General features: G+C 43.6%; 1 protein-coding gene across 1 annotated transcript in view; it reads left to right on the top strand.

Moving 5' to 3' along the window:
• Positions 1–419: 419 nt before the first annotated feature.
• Positions 420–17,169, top strand: part of LOC110497940 (regulator of G protein signaling 6) — a 63,058-nt gene continuing 46,308 nt past the window's right edge. Inside the window, exons 1-2 of the mRNA XM_036954886.2 lie at positions 420–780; positions 2,767–2,882. Coding sequence (XP_036810781.1) covers positions 2,793–2,882 — 90 coding nt within the window. The 5' untranslated portion in view covers positions 420–780; positions 2,767–2,792. The remainder of the gene's footprint in view (positions 781–2,766; positions 2,883–17,169) is intronic.

Below are 17,169 nucleotides of genomic sequence, written 5' to 3'. Positions count from 1 at the left end.
AACTTTAACCCTAACATAAACCCCTAACCCTAGCCTTAACCCGTAGCCCGAACCTTAACCCTTAACCCTAAGCCCTAGCCTAGCTAACATAAGCCACCTAGCCACCTATTATATAAATTGTAATTCGTAACATATCATACGAAATGGATGATGGACATCCACAAATGAATACATACCATACAAAACGTAACATATTATAAAACAGATTTACATTTACTATGTTACGTCTACCCCTGAGTCCAGGTTCTGTGTACAGCTCTCTCTGCCCTGCTTTCCTGCTCTGCTACCCAGCATCCAAAGCTCTCCATCTCATATCCTCTCTTCCAACCCATCTCTCACTCACCCTTTCTCTGCGCTATCTGTCTTTCGCTCCTCCCTCTTTTTTTTCTCTTTATCTTCTCTCTAATTCCCGTTTACCTCCCCCTTTCCCAACTCAATCTGCCTCTCGCTCTCTCTCCCTCACACAGACAGACAGAAAAACACACAGACAGACAGACAGAGAGGAGAGGGGAGCGCACATGTGAGTCGAGGACCTCCCTAACCGCTCAGCTCCACTCCGTATTCCCTCCCATGGCAGACAGAAAACTGGAGAAGAGGAGGAATAGAGGAATACTGCAGTGACCAACCAGCTGCTCTCTCTCTCGCCGCTCCACTGCTTTCATCCTTTCTTTCTAAAATTATTTCTCCCCCCGTGCCAATTATACCATGAACCTGCCTGCTGCTTGTTCCTAAGGACAGCAAAACAGGGAGCAGTGGACAAGGTATTCTTTTGTTGCTAAGGTAATGAATGCTTCATTAGTTGGGAGATATCAGGAGCATTGTATTGGCTGGCTGGTGTGAGTGAAGAGGATTGGCTGTGGATGATCCACTGCATGTCTGTTTTGTGCCTGTTGTACATAAACTTTTCACAGCTCAGAGTATCCTGTTGAGGCTATGGAATTAGATGGTGACTGTCAGTGCATGTATGTCAGTGCCTGTGTTCCATGCCTGTGTTCCATCCATGTTAACGCTAACGCAGACACTATCTACAGGACTGATGTTCTGTGACGTTAGATTTGCGTGCTTTGGAAATGAAGTTGTTCCCATGAATAATAGGTTGCAGCAGTTCATAGCAAGGAGCCATTGCAGGTCTTCATCTATTCACATAGGAATATATTGTCTTGTAGGTGTCATATACTTCATACGGAATGTCTGAATGGTTGGAGAAATTGATAAAGGGAGAGGATGTTAACTTAGTTCAGGAACTCCTGGTTACTTAGACATTCTGCTAATCAATGCAGGCTGCAAACAGCTCCTCAATCCATCATCATGGTGGCAATAACAACATTGGATAAAAAGGGGATAATGTGCATGATTACTGCTTCCTGCTCTATAGGATAATGCTCTTCGTGTGTTCAACAGTTGAAATAAATCATGACTATGAAAGACTCAAAGCAACCTTGAATGTCTAGTGCTGAGCAGCTAGTGGCTTATTGGATGTATTCAATCTCAATCCGATCCTCTAACCATTATAGTCTATGTTTGTTATGGATTACAATGCATCAGGTGGCCACACTTCAAGAAACAATAATTGTACTGAAACTCACTTAAGGAAAAATGTTGTTTTACTGATTTATACTATGTATGAAACTTTCATTTCATGCAATTTTGTACAGAATGTGCCATGATGCTCTCTCACTGCTGTTTCAGAATGCAGAGTTTCACAGCTCCTCCTTTCAGGACAACCATAATAACCTACGAGACTTTCTTGTAGTGGAACACAAACAGTTATTAAAATAAATATGATAAGGCTTTTTTTATAAAACTATTCTTGGAAGCTTTATCGTCCCTCTCTGTTCTACATACTCCAAAAATATGAATGTGTCAAATGATGTAATCCTCTCTCTTTCTCTGCCTGACACATGATTACAAATGCTTACTCCAATCTGATACACATTATTACTCAACTGGAGAGGAATATGATTGTAGCCTTGTGAACTTAGATTATGAAAATCCTTAGTTAAGCAGAATTAATTATCCTGTAAAGAGGGAGAGAGGGAGAGAGGGAGAGAGCGAGGGAGTGAGAGAGAGAGAGAAACAGAGAGAGATGTAGTGGGATAGATATTGAATGGAGGTCATGTATAATCCCTTACGGTAGCTTTTTAAGCCGTACGTGAGTACACAGGACTGGCAAGTCTGATGAAAGCACACTATGTGGCTAATGTTGTCTTAGCTGTGCAAATGGTCAAGGTTTTAACCATAGTAGCCTAATGAATTCAATAACAGGCTTATTGCACATTACCTATGCCCAACACACTATGTACCTATTATAATTATTGTTTACAGTCTCTGACTCACCAATGTCCTGAACACCACTGAGTATCTATACCTTATCAGCAGAAGGCTGTACGATGCCTGATTATACATGACTGTCGCCAGGACATTTTGCCACTTTCACTCACAGGCCTGACATTTTTCTTGGCTTAGTCAGCTAGTTTATATTCACCTCACTGTGCTGCATTACTGCCAGGGCTTTGTTATCTGCCTGTATTGTGGCAGGTGTTGTCACCTGAGAGAAGAGCAAACATTTTGGGGAATGTCATAATGATAATAATAAACTGACCGTGTTTTTCACCCTGAACCAAGTGAATACATTTCTGTGGGGAACTGTTAATCAAATATGGGATATTTGGCCAACCTGGGTAAATGAGTGTATATTATGAATAGTCTTTGACATTGATGATGGTCCTTTCATCTAACTCCCCTCTGCTCCCTGTGTCGGTGCAGCCTCCTGAGCCTAGGACACAGCAGTCATGGAGGAGGGATCCAGAGACCAGGGACAACAGTGTGTGGGGACAACAGATCCTGAGGAGGACTCTCCCAACACAATCATCTACAGAAAGGTATGTGTCTGTATGCGCTCTGACAGCCCATATAGCAAGATATAGGACAATTTGATCATTTACAAGATGGTACAGTTTCTATAGGTAAGCACCCAATGTAGTTATCCATTGGAAGCAAATTCATTTGAGTGTTTCTGAAGCAGATTGGTACAGAATCTCACAGTGGTTTCTGACACCTCAGCGGTTTGTCAAACATGTTCTAAACCCTCTCTGTGTGTGTCTGTCAGAGACAGCCGCTGATGTGACCCACACTGGCCACCACACACTTTCTCTGGCAGCCCGGCAGACTGTCTGTACTCTGCAACCTTCAAAAGTTTTAATAAGCTCTCCATCAGTGTGGGTTTGTGGAAGAAAAGGTCCTTTTATGTGTCAGGGGTAATTATATAATCCCTATGGCACTTGAGTCTCAATGCCTGTGCTTCGATTGGAGAAGAGAGAGGAGAGGGTGAGTGGCATCTTTGGTAATAATGTAGTAGGACTCACAGAAGTGGCTGCTCCTCCAAGGGTGGGCTCGTCTGCTTTCTCTGGAGCCGCTCATAAAGAGGTTGTTATCTTCACTCTCAGCTCTACAGCTTGCTCGGCACAGGCAGGCCCACTCAAAAACCTGCTCCTGATCATCTTAAACTAATCTCCGAACTAGTCCCTATGTGCTGATGATTGCAAAACTAAAGCAAAGAGTTGACAGATCCAGTCCCGATTCCATTCTGTTATTTTTGTCCTTTTTGCTAATGACTTTGCAATAGTGGGTAGAGAAAAACAAATTATTTGAGAAAAGAAATGGAGCCAATGGAAGATTGATGATGATATTGTTCAGGAAAAAAAATTTCACTGATTGAACTTCTTTCTCTAATGTCTGTCTGAAAATGAGTATGATTATAGGAGGATAATGAGTATAATGAGCTTGTGCCATGTTCAGTGCTGAAATAAGGTTCCTAGAATGAGCTTCCACTTCCCCGGGCCACCTGGAAGAGCAGTCAGAACATAAGCAGGCTTAATGTGGTTGCATGTGGTCACACGCCATGAAGATTGAAGCAAAAGTAGACAACGTTATCTCCTACAGCAGTGGTTCCCAAATTGTGGGTTGGGACCAACTTGTGGGTTGAGGCAGGTGTCCAGAAGGCTCGCGGGATTAACATTTTTGTGCATTGCAATAAAAATAAATATATATATATATATATATATATATATATATACTGTATATATATATACTGTATATATACTTTATATATTCAGTGCCTTCGGAACGTATTCAGACCCCTTTACTTTTTCCACATTTTGTTACGTTACAGCCTTATTCTAAAATGGATTAAAAAATAATAATTCTCAGCAATCTACACACAATACCCCAAAATGACAAAGCAAAAACAGGTTTTTAGACATTTTTGCAAATGTATTCAAATTAAAAACAGAAATACCTTATTTACATAAGAATTCAGACCCTTTGCTATGTGACTTGAAATTGAGCTCAGATGCATCCTGTTTCCATTGATCATCCTTGAGATGTTTCTACGACTTGGAGTCCACCTGTGGTAATTTCAAATGATTGGAAATTATTTGGAAAGGCACACACCTGTCCAAATAAGGTTGACAGTGCATGTCAGAGCAAAAACCAAGTCATGAGGTCGAAAGAATTGTCCATAGACCCCCGAGACAGGATTGTGTCGAGGCACAGATCTGGGGAAGGGTACCAAAACATTTCTGCAGCATTAAAGGTCCCCAAAAACATAGTGGCCTCCATCATTCTTAAATGGAAGAAGTTTGGAACCACCAATAATCTTCCTAGAGCTGGCTGCCCAGGCAAACTGAACAACCGGTGGAGAAAGGCCTTGGTCAGGGAGGTGACCAAGAACCCGATGATCACTCAGACAGAGCTCCAGAGTTCCTCTGTGGAGATGGGAGAACCTTCCAGAAGGACAACCATCTCAGCAGCTCTCCACTCTGGACCCCAGGACGAGTAGCTGCTACCTTAATGTCTCTGGACCCCAGGACGAGTAGCTGCTGCCTTAATGTTTCTGGACCCCAGGACGAGTAGCTGCTGCCTTAATGTCTCTGGACCCCAGGACGAGTAGCTGCTGCCTTAATGTTTCTGGACCCCAGGACAAGTAGCTGCTGCCTTAATGTTTCTGGACCCCAGGACGGGTAGCTGCTGCCTTAATGTTTCTGGACCCCAGGACGAGTAGCTGCTGCATTAATGTTTCTGGACCCCAGGACGAGTAGCTGCTGCATTAATGTTTCTGGACCCCAGGACGAGTAGCTGCTGCATTAATGTTTCTGGACCCCAGGACAAGTAGCTGCTGCCTTAATGTTTCTGGACCCCAGGACGAGTAGCTGCTGCCTTAATGTTTCTGGACCCCAGGACGGGTAGCTGCTGCCTTAATGTTTCTGGACCCCAGGACGAGTAGCTGCTGCATTAATGTTTCTGGACCCCAGGACGGGTCGCTGCTGCCTTAATGTTTCTGGACCCCAGGACGAGTAGCTGCTGCATTAATGTTTCTGGACCCCAGGACGAGTAGCTGCTGCATTAATGTTTCTGGACCCCAGGACGGGTCGCTGCTGCCTTAATGTTTCTGGACCCCAGGACGAGTAGCTGCTGCCTTAATGTTTCTGGACCCCAGGACGGGTCGCTGCTGCCTTAATGTTTCTGGACCCCAGGACGAGTAGCTGCTGCATTAATGTTTCTGGACCCCAGGACGAGTAGCTGCTGCATTAATGTTTCTGGACCCCAGGACGGGTCGCTGCTACCTTAATGTCTCTGGACCCCAGGACGAGTAGCTGCTGCCTTAATGTTTCTGGACCCCAGGACGAGTAGCTGCTGCCTTAATGTCTCTGGACCCCAGGACGAGTAGCTGCTGCCTTAATGTTTCTGGACCCCAGGACAAGTAGCTGCTGCCTTAATGTTTCTGGACCCCAGGACGGGTAGCTGCTGCCTTAATGTTTCTGGACCCCAGGACGAGTAGCTGCTGCATTAATGTTTCTGGACCCCAGGACGAGTAGCTGCTGCATTAATGTTTCTGGACCCCAGGACGAGTAGCTGCTGCATTAATGTTTCTGGACCCCAGGACAAGTAGCTGCTGCCTTAATGTTTCTGGACCCCAGGACGAGTAGCTGCTGCCTTAATGTTTCTGGACCCCAGGACGGGTAGCTGCTGCCTTAATGTTTCTGGACCCCAGGACGAGTAGCTGCTGCATTAATGTTTCTGGACCCCAGGACGGGTCGCTGCTGCCTTAATGTTTCTGGACCCCAGGACGAGTAGCTGCTGCATTAATGTTTCTGGACCCCAGGACGAGTAGCTGCTGCATTAATGTTTCTGGACCCCAGGACGGGTCGCTGCTGCCTTAATGTTTCTGGACCCCAGGACGAGTAGCTGCTGCCTTAATGTTTCTGGACCCCAGGACGGGTCGCTGCTGCCTTAATGTTTCTGGACCCCAGGACGAGTAGCTGCTGCATTAATGTTTCTGGACCCCAGGACGAGTAGCTGCTGCATTAATGTTTCTGGACCCCAGGACGGGTCGCTGCTGCCTTAATGTTTCTGGACCCCAGGACGAGTAGCACACTGACCACGTGTCAGAAAACTCCTCTTATGCACTCTGGACATGCGTTGGTAGTACCCAACTCGGTAATGACCTTCAGGTTGCTAATGGCCTGGTACTCAGGGCTCTAGTGTCGCTCTAACCACTCTGACATCAATGCAAATGCAATTGAAAATCACATCAAACACTTATCAAAACAGTAGGCCTATAGTACTTTTTAAATTCACCTCCCTGTGATAATCAAGTTGAAGAAAAAAGTTCAACAACAGGTTGAAACTGAGTGGAAAACATGGTCATCGTGGATGTTGTTTCAAAGCCTAACACAAGGAAATGGACGTGAAAGGTGATGATTCATTCAAAACACTCATCACCTATTAGGGTTTATGTATACACAGAGTCCGGAAAAAAATTAATTAAAATAATAATTGTGCCCTTATACAATACATAGCCTACTGCATATTATGCACAGCAGTAAAAAAAATAACAAAAACTGATTTCAGATGTCTATGTTACATAATTGGTCTAGCCTATTCTCCAAAAGTAAACAAATTATAGTAATCGCCTTTGAGTGTGGACTGTATTATTATTATGGATGGACTGGTTATCTTGTGCTATACTTCAAACTTTCTATTCATGATACTGGGAGAGAAGGTATAGGCCTAAGCGATGGTGTAGGTTCATTGATTTTGCAAGGCGGCTAAGCCTACAATTTTATTGAATTTGTATTTGATTTTGAATAGTCTAGTAATAGGGCATTTTTTATATATTCATAATTAATAGGCTGACCCATCTTTAGCTACAGAATATCTCACCCCCATGTGTTTCCATCTCTTCCTCTCTCTTCTTCATTCCTTTCTCCAACGTACAGAGAGAGGGGCTGCCAACAGTTTAATTAAATATGTATATTTTGTTGTGAAAACATGTTACTATCGATGTTCCCGAACAGATTTCACAAGGTTTCCCAAATAAATCACTGGGCAGCTGTCACGTTCTGACCTTAGTTCCTTTATTTTGTCTTTGTGTTAGTATGGTCAGGGCGTGAGTTGGGGTGGGCAGTCTGTTCATTTTCTAGGTTGTGTTTGTGTTTGGCCTGGTATGGTTCTCAATCAGAGGCAGGTGTCGTTTGTTGTCTCTGATTGAGAATCATACTTAGGTAGCCTTTTCCCACCTGTGTTTTGTGGGTGAATGTTTTCTGCTTAGTGTATGTCACCTTTCAGAACTGTTTCATTTCATTCTCCGTTGTTATTTTGTTTATTGTTCTGAAGAAATAAATTAACATGGACACGTACCACGCTGCATATTGGTCCGATCTCCCCTACTCCTCCCCAGACACGGACGATGATCGTTACAGTAGCTGCAGGAACGGGGTTGGAGAGCCCATGGCATACAAAATGTTGGGGAAATATCACCTGTCGAGCAGCGAGAGGCTGCATGCTCCTCAACCAGTGGTGGATGCATTGAGTGATAGAAACTGAGTAGCCTAAAAAAGGAACCAGCCGGCAAAGCGGCCTCCATTCACTATTGGAGTGCATATGGAGGACATGTCTTTTTTCCCCTGCCCCTGTTCTTGCCCATTTGATAATGGTTCATTCTATATCGAAACTAATTTTACATGTTAGTAAAGACAAGATTACATTTAGAATAGTGAAAATATGATCACTTGATGAGAGAACAGCTGTGCAGCCTGAGGCAAGCAACAGAGCGCAATATTTTTTTGATACTTTCTCAAATCAACAGCCTAGTCACATCATGCAGCCCATATATGTTTTGATTTCTAAGCCCTTCTATGGTTTGGATCATTCATAATTAAAGTTGCCAAAAAACTCTAAATATAGTGTATAAGACCTGTTTCAAATGGTCACTTTTACGCTTAACATACAGTTGAATTCAGAAGTTAACATACACCTTAGCCAAATACATTTAAACTCAGTTTTTCACAATTCCTGACATTAAATCCTAGTAAAAATTCCCGGTCTTAGGTCAGTTAGGATCACCACTTTATTTTAAGAATGTGAAATGTCAGAATAATAGTAGAGAGAAATATTATTTCAGCTTTTATTTCTTTCATCACATTCCCAGTGGGTCAGAACATTACATACACTCAATTAGTATTTGGTAGTATTGCCTTTAAATTGTTTAACTTGGGTCAAACGTTTCAGGTAGCCTTCCACAAGTTTCCCACAATAAGTTGGGTGAATTTTGGCCCATTCCTCCTGACAGAGCTGGTGTAACTGAGTTAGGTTTGTAGGCCTCCTTGCTCACACATGCTTTTTCAGTTCTGCCCACAAATTCTCTCTAGGATTGAGGTCAGGGCTTTGTGATGGCCACTCCAATACCTTGACTTTGTTGTCCTTAAGACACTTTTCTACAACTTTGGAAGTATGCTTGGAGTCATTGTCGATTTGGAATACCCATTTGCGACCAAGCTTTAACTCCCTGAGTGATGTCTTGAGATGTTGCTTCAATATATCCACATCATTTCCCTGCCTTATGATGCCATCTATTCTGTGAAGTGCACCAGTCCCTCCAAACATAACGATGGTCATTATGGCCAAACAGTTTCTCCAAAAAGTGCGATCTTTGTCCCCATGTGCAGTTGCAAAAAGCAGTCTGGCTTTTTTATGACTGTTTTGGAGCAGTGGCTTCTTCCTTGCTGAGCGGCCTTTCAGGTTATGTCGATATAGGACTCGTTTTACTGTGGATATAGATACTTTTGTACCCGTTTCCTCCAACATCTTCACAAGGTCCTTTGCTGTTGTTCTGGGATTGATTTGCACTTTTCGCATAAAAGTACTTTCATCTCTAGGAGACAGAATGCGTCTCCTTCCTGAGCGGTATGACGGCTGCGTGGTCCCATGGTATTTATACTTGTGTACTATTGTTTGTACAGATGAACGTGGTACCTTCAGGCATATGGAAATTACTCCCAAGGATGAACCAGACTTGTGGAGGTCTACAATCTTTTTTTCTTCCCATGATGTCAAGCAAAGAGGCACTGAGTTTGAAGGTATGCCTTGAAATACATTCACAGGTACACCTCTAATGACTCAAATTATGTCAATTAGCCTATCAGAAGCTTCTAAAGTCATGACATCATTTTCTGGAATTTTCCAAGCTGTTTAAAGGCACAGTCACCTTAGTCTATGTTAACTTCTGACCCACTGGAATTGTGATACAGTGAATTATAAGGGAAATAATCTGTCTGTAAACAATTGTTGGAAAAATTACTTGTGTCATTCACAAAGTAGATGTCCTAACCGACTTGCCAAAACTATAGTTTGTTAACAAGAAATTTGTGGTGGTTGAAAAATGTTTGAATGACTCCATCCTAAGTGTATGTAATCTTCCAACTTCATCTGTAGCCATTCCAAAATATCCTTTATTTTTTATTCAGTTAAGTTCAATTATATATTTTTTTAATATAAAATCATTTAATATAAAATAATGTTGTGGGACTTATAAGCATGTCTTTGCTAAATGAACAAGCCTACAGCCTATGGCATGGCACATAACCAGATAACATACTGTACTCCAACCCATATTCTGTTCTTCTGAAATACATGTTCTTCATATCATACTATTTTTATTGTGATGGTGTATATTGAATAGATTTTTGACTTTTATAAATGCAGATGTTCCAAAGGTGCACATCAGCGGCTTGTATGCACGGAGGCCTAGAGATGCTAAATGTGTTTATGTTAATTAACCGTCAATTACTGTGAGACCGGCAGTCTTTTGCATGACAATAATTGGCTGACAAGACATCATGACTACCACAGACCTAATAATTGATTTAGTGTTTGTTTTTATGCCACAGTACACAGTAAAACGTGTTAACAGTTATAAGACAAATCTTTACTAGGCCTTCTAGACCCACAGAGATCATATTCAATTCATAGGGATTTTACATGCAATTCTATGATTACACCTGTAAAAAAAGAGAGTCCTGTACCGGTAAGAAATTAAATCGACTTTCACTCCTGAGCTTGACAACTAGGCCCCGATTGATTTTGTTACAATGTTTGAGCATAAGAACATAGCATTCACCATCTCAAAGTGTGTAGAATTGCAGGAAATTGGATTTAAAACTACATTAAATTGAGGGCTTCAAAAGTTCTTGCCCAGGGCCCAGACACAATTCAGCTCCCTGTCATGCCCACCACCTAAGACCCTTTTTGATACAGAAAAAAACCCTGCATTGTTACAAATAATATCATTATTATATAGTAAATGTCTTAAAATTTGTCACAAGAGCCCATACTCAAATCTACATTCAGTTAAATGTTTTTAACAAGAGGGTATTGTTAATATATTTTTTACTTTTCTTTGGTCTGGGTTTGTTTTTTCACCGCTCAACCCTCATGGTGGGTTGCGACTCAGAAGACATCTCAATTGGTGGGTCACAAAGTCAAATAGTTTAGGAACCCCTGTCCTACATTACGACATCTACACACTTCAATGTCATAAATATTCACCCTCCGTAGATTGCAGACAGCTTTTTCAGCCTCTGATTGTTCCTGGCAGATGTACTTTGACAGTAAATCGTTGCCTGGCCTGAGGGCTGCCAATGCTTCCCGATGATGGCCTCAGTAATCACATTAGAAATGTATTTTTCATGCTCCTTATTCAGCTTCCTTTTGAGCTGCAGGCATTCAAATCAAATCAGTCAATCAAATCAAATTGTATTTGTCACATGCTTTGTGAACAGCAGGTGTAGACTAACAGTGAAATGCTTACGGGTCCTTTTCCAACAATGCAGAATTAAAGAAAAAAAAGTAGAAATAATGACACGAGGAATACATACACAGTGAATTACGAATAACAATGACGAGTAAAAATAACATGGCTATATACAGGAAGTACCAGTACCAAGTTGAAGCAGGGGTACGAGGTAATTAAGGTAAAGATGTACATATACTGTAGGTATGGTAAAAGTGACTAGGCAACAGGAGAGATAATGGAGAGTAGCAGCAGCGGGTAGCTGCTAGCTATTTAGCAGTCTTGTTTAGCAGTCTTGTTTAGCAGTCTTGTTTCAAGAACAGTCTATGGCTTGGGTGGCTGGAGTAAATTTGTTGGGCTTTCCTCTGACACCACCTAGTATAGAGGTCCTTGATAGCAGGGTGCTCGGCTCCAGTGATGTACTGGGCCATACTCACTACCCTCTAAAGCGCCTTGCAGTTGCCGTACCAAGCGTTGACACAGCCAGTCGAGATGCTCTCAATTGTGCAACTGTATAACTTTTTGAGGATCTGAGGGCCTATAACAAATCTTTTCAGCCTCCTAAGGGTGAAGACGCACTTCTTCACAACTGTGTGTGTGTGTGTGTATCAGTCATGTTCATTTCTTGTGATGTGGACATTGAGGAACTTTTTCGTTTTCAACCCGCTCCACTACAGCCTCAACGATGTGCTCGGCCCTCTGTTTCCTGTAATCCACGATCAGCTCCTTTGTCTTGCTGACGTTGAGGGAGAGGTTGTTGTCCTGGCACCACACTGCCAGGTCTCTGACCTCTTCCCTATAGGCTGCCTCATCGTCGTCTGGGATCAGTCCTACCATCGTCGTGTTGTCAGCAAACTTGATGATGGTGTTGCAGTCTTGCGCTGCCATGCAGTCGTGGGTGAACAGGGAGATTAAGCAAACACCCCTGAGGGGCCCCCGTGTTGATGGTCAGTGTGACGGATGTGTTGTTGTCTACCCTTACCACCTGGGGGTGGCCTGTCCAGGATCCAGTTGCGGAGGGAGGTGTTCAGTCTCAAGGTCCCAAGTTTGAGCTTGGAGGGGAGTATAGTGTTGAATAATGAGCTGTAGTCAATGAACAGCATTATTGCATAGGTATTCCTTTTGTCCAGGTGGGAAAGGGCAGTGTGGAGTGCAATAGAGATTGCATCATCTGTGGGGCTGTTGGAGCGGTATGCTTATTGGAGTGGGTCCAGTGTGTCTGGGATGATGGGGTTGATGTGAGCCAAGACCAGCCTTCAAAGCATTTCATGGCTATAGATGTGAGGGCTATGGGGTGATAGTCAGGTTAACTTGGGCACAAGGACTATGGTGGTCTGCTTGAAACAAGTTGGTATTACAGACCGGGTCAGGGAGAAGATGTCACTGAAGACACTTGCCAGCTAGTCAGCACATGCTTTGAGTTGTTCTCTGATGACAACTGTGCCGCAGCGGTCTACCACACTGCATCTCACTGCTAGAGGTGTCACTACAAACCCTGGTTCGATTCCAGCCTGTACACAACCGGCCGTGATTGGGAGTCCCGTAGTGCGGCTCACAATTGGTCCAGCATCATCCGGGTTAGGCCGGGGTAGGCCATCATTGTAAATAAAAATTTGTTCTTAACTGACTTGCCTAGTTAAATAAAAAAATAAAAACATACTGCCTTCTGGTGCTATAGAAATGGACTGTGTGTGTGTTTACATGGAAATGCTTATTCAATGTTGTTTTTCCAGGACCTTACATGTTCTAAAGGAGCTGTCATGTTGCAGTAAAGCGGCCGGGGCTGTGCCATTGATTCTATTTTAAAGTGGACATTGTAAGCGTTTTAAATAATACTCCTCTATCATCTTGAAGAACTATGTTTTGACAGGTAGCTTATCCTACAACAGGGATGCAGTGTTGCAGTTGAGGTGGTGAAGGACTCTATCCCAGCTCCCCGGCATGCTAATGGCCCTCTGGGCAGGCAGCCTGGCATAGTCAGTGTGAGATGATGCTGGAGCTGCTGGGGTAAGACCAGATGGTCATCAATACGCTCTGCCACCTGGGAATAGGCAAGGACCATCGTCCCCTAATCCTGGTCGCACATCAACCTGGAAGAAATGTATTATCCTAACGCAAAGAGCAACAGACAGTTACAGTACAGCCCACTAGGTATGAAAACATAATGAGGGGTTTTCACCCCAGTCACTGTAGCTGGGAAGATGAAGCTGTAGTACATGGGGCCGTTCACTGCATGGACATTAGTGCCATGTCTAAGCCTGTCTTTTGTTGAGAGTGAGTTGTAATAATATTAACCTGGATGTGCAGTTAGATGAAACTGACTGTGATGACTACACAGAAAGTGGAGAATGCCTGTCCCGGTCTGGTCTTAACAGCATTGTATTGAATTCTCACAGAGGAATTGTTGAAGCAAAACAAGGCAATAACTGTGGCACACTTTAGAGAGAGCTCGATATGTAGTGGATGCACACACACACACATACTATTTTGCTATCCTTGTGGGGACCAAACAATTGATTCCCATTCAAAATCCCATTTCCTAACCCCAAACTTAATCCGTAACCCTAAATCTAACCCTAAATCCTAACTCTAACCCTAAACCTAACCCTAATTGTAACCCCAACCCTAAACCTAACCCCTAAGCTTAAAATAGCCGTTTTCCTTGTGGAGACTGGCAAAGGAGTCGGGCCACAGCTCAGCTCCGACGGGGTAAAGCTCATTACCTATTAATAGACAAGTCAGATATCCAGTCCCCAGGACAAATTGTTCCTTGTTCTTCTGTGACACTGCCCCAGGTCTGGGTTCTTCTCTGTGGTGGTGGCTTGCTGAATACGCCGCAAATTTTTACTCGGGGACTCATGGCATGCTTTTGTAACAGTACAAATTTAGACCGTCCCCTCGCCCATAGCCGGGCGCGAACTAGGGACCTTCTGCACACATCAACAGTCACCCTCGAAGCATCGTTACCCATCGCTCCACAAAAGCCGCGGCCCTTGCAGAGCAAGGGGAACTACTACTTCAAGGTCTCAGAGCAAGTGACGTCACTGATTGAAACGCTATTTAGCGCCCACGCTAACTAAGCTAGCCGTTTCACATCCGTTACACTCACCCCCCTTTTGACCTTCCTCCTTTTTCCGCAGCAACCAGTAATCCGGGTCAACAGCATCAATGTAACAGTACAAATTTAGACCGTCCCTCGCCCATACCTGGGCGTGAACCAGGGACCTTCTGCACACATCAACAGTCACCCTCGAAGCATCGTTACCCATCGCTCCACAAAAGCCGCGGCCCTTGCAGAGCAAGGGGAACTACTACTTCAAGGTCTCAGAGCAAGTGACGTCACTGATTGAAACGCTATTTAGCGCCCACGCTAACTAAGCTAGCCGTTTCACATCCGTTACACTCACCCCCCTTTTGACCTTCCTCCTTTTTCCGCAGCAACCAGTAATCCGGGTCAACAGCATCAATGTAACAGTACAAATTTAGACCGTCCCTCGCCCATACCCGGGCGCGAACCAGGGACCTTCTGCACACATCAACAGTCACCCTCGAAGCATCGTTACCCATCGCTCCACAAAAGCCGCGGCCCTTGCAGAGCAAGGGGAACTACTACTTCAAGGTCTCAGAGCAAGTGACGTCACTGATTGAAACGCTATTTAGCGCCCACGCTAACTAAGCTAGCCGTTTCACATCCGTTACACTTTCTCTCTCTGCCTAGGAGAATCATGTGTTGGTCCTGTATTTCATCTCTGTTTGTAATCAAGTGTTTAAGTGTGGGATATGAATGTTGTTATGCATCCCATTTGTACCTGAATTGTGAGTGTATAGATGTGCTTTGCATGGTGGTATCAACCTCCAACCCAGATGCTTTTTGAACAGTGTGTTGATTGTGAGTGACTAACACAGAAATGAGTCCTGCTGAGACCGAGTTGATGAGGCAATTTGTTGTGCCAAGGCCTGTTGGGCATTCTGAGAGTAATGTTTCATTACAGCTCCATTCTCTGTGGCTCCACTGTGCAGAAAGCACACCCTGCCTAAAGTTAGTGTTCCAACACAGCCCACTCTATGTACTTTCTAAAATACAGCTATTTTCAATGGGAATGTTCTTTTGCTTGGTGGATGTATTCTTTAGGCTGATTTAAAGAAGTACTCCAGACATTTAAAAACAACTTTTACTGTTGAAAAGCAATACAGTAAAGTAAAGTACACATGCTAAAGGGTACAAAAATATGTTTTCATCAAAATAGTGTTTTTTTTAGATATACCTGCAAACTTCAAGGAGTAGGGAGGACATTGGTGGGAAGCCGTGCTATGTCCTGATTTACCTAGACCATCTTTTGAGATGTGCCTTTTGTTAAGTAAATTAGGTGTTAAATTAGGTGAAAAGGAGACTGGAGTGCCACTTTTAGCCTGTGTCCTTAGAGTGAGAAGATGTATTTATTTATTTTATTTATTTTACCTTTATTTAACCAGGTAGGCAAGTTGAGAACAAGTTCTCATTTACAATTGCGACCTGGCCAAGATAAAGCAAAGCAGTTCGACAGATACAACGACACAGAGTTACACATGGAGTAAAACAAACATACAGTCAATAATACAGTATAAACAAGTCTATATACAATGTGAGCAAATGAGGTGAGAAGGGAGGTAAAGGCAAAAAAGGCCATGGTGGCAAGGTAAATACAATATAGCAAGTAAAACACTGGAATGGTAGTTCTGCAATGGAAGAATGTGCAAAGTAGAAATAAAAATAATGGGGTGCAAAGGAGCAAAATAAATAAATAAATTAAATACAGTTGGGAAAGAGGTAGTTGTTTGGGCTAAATTATAGGTGGGCTATGTACAGGTGCAGTAATCTGTGAGCTGCTCTGACAGTTGGTGCTTAAAGCTAGTGAGGGAGATAAGTGTTTCCAGTTTCAGAGATTTTTGTAGTTCGTTCCAGTCATTGTCAGCAGAGAACTGGAAAGAGAGGCGGCCAAAGAAATAATTGGTTTTGGGGGTGACTAGAGAGATATACCTGCTGGAGCGTGTGCTACAGGTGGGAGATGCTATGGTGACCAGCGAGCTGAGATAAGGGGGGACTTTACCTAGCAGGGTCTTGTAGATGACATGGAGCCAGTGGGTTTGGCGACGAGTATGAAGCGAGGGCCAGCCAACGAGAGCGTACAGGTCGCAATGGTGGGTAGTATATGGGGCTTTGGTGACAAAACGGATTGCACTGTGATAGACTGCATCCAATTTGTTGAGTAGGGTATTGGAGGCTATTTTATAAATGACATCGCCAAAGTCGAGGATTGGTAGGATGGTCAGTTTTACAAGGGTATGTTTGGCAGCATGAGTGAAGGATGCTTTGTTGCGAAATAGGAAGCCAATTCTATATTTAACTTTGGATTGGAGATGTTTGATATGGGTCTGGAAGGAGAGTTTACAGTCTAACCAGACACCTAAGTATTTGTAGTTGTCCACGTATTCTAAGTCAGAGCCGTCCAGAGTAGTGATGTTGGACAGGCGGGTAGGTGCAGGTAGCGATCGGTTGAAGAGCATGCATTTAGTTTTACTTGTATTTAAGAGCAATTGGAGGCCACGAAGGAGAGTTGTATGGCATTGAAGCTTGCCTGGAGGGTTGTTAACACAGTGTCCAAAGAAGGGCCGGAAGTATACAGAATGGTGTCGTCTGCGTAGAGGTGGATCAGAGACTCACCAGCAGCAAGAGCGACCTCATTGATGTATACAGAGAAGAGAGTCGGTCCAAGAATTGAACCCTGTGGCACCCCCATATAGACTGCCAGAGGTTCCGGACAACAGACCCTCCGATTTGACACACTGAACTCTATCAGAGAAGTAGTTGGTGAACCAGGCGAGGCAATCATTTGAGAAACCAAGGCTGTTGAGTCTGCCGATGAGGATGTGGTGATTGACAGAGTCGAAAGCCTTGGCCAGATCAATGAATACGGCTGCACAGTAATGTTTCTTATCGATGGCGGTTAAGATATCGTTTAGGACCTTGAGCGTGGCTGAGGTGCACCCATGACCAGCTC

The sequence above is a fragment of the Oncorhynchus mykiss genome, chromosome 19, assembly GCF_057628025.1.
Source record: "Oncorhynchus mykiss isolate SJ-2025 chromosome 19, ASM5762802v1, whole genome shotgun sequence".
NCBI lineage: Eukaryota > Metazoa > Chordata > Actinopteri > Salmoniformes > Salmonidae > Oncorhynchus > Oncorhynchus mykiss.
This window is presented reverse-complemented; position numbering and strand designations above follow the sequence as displayed.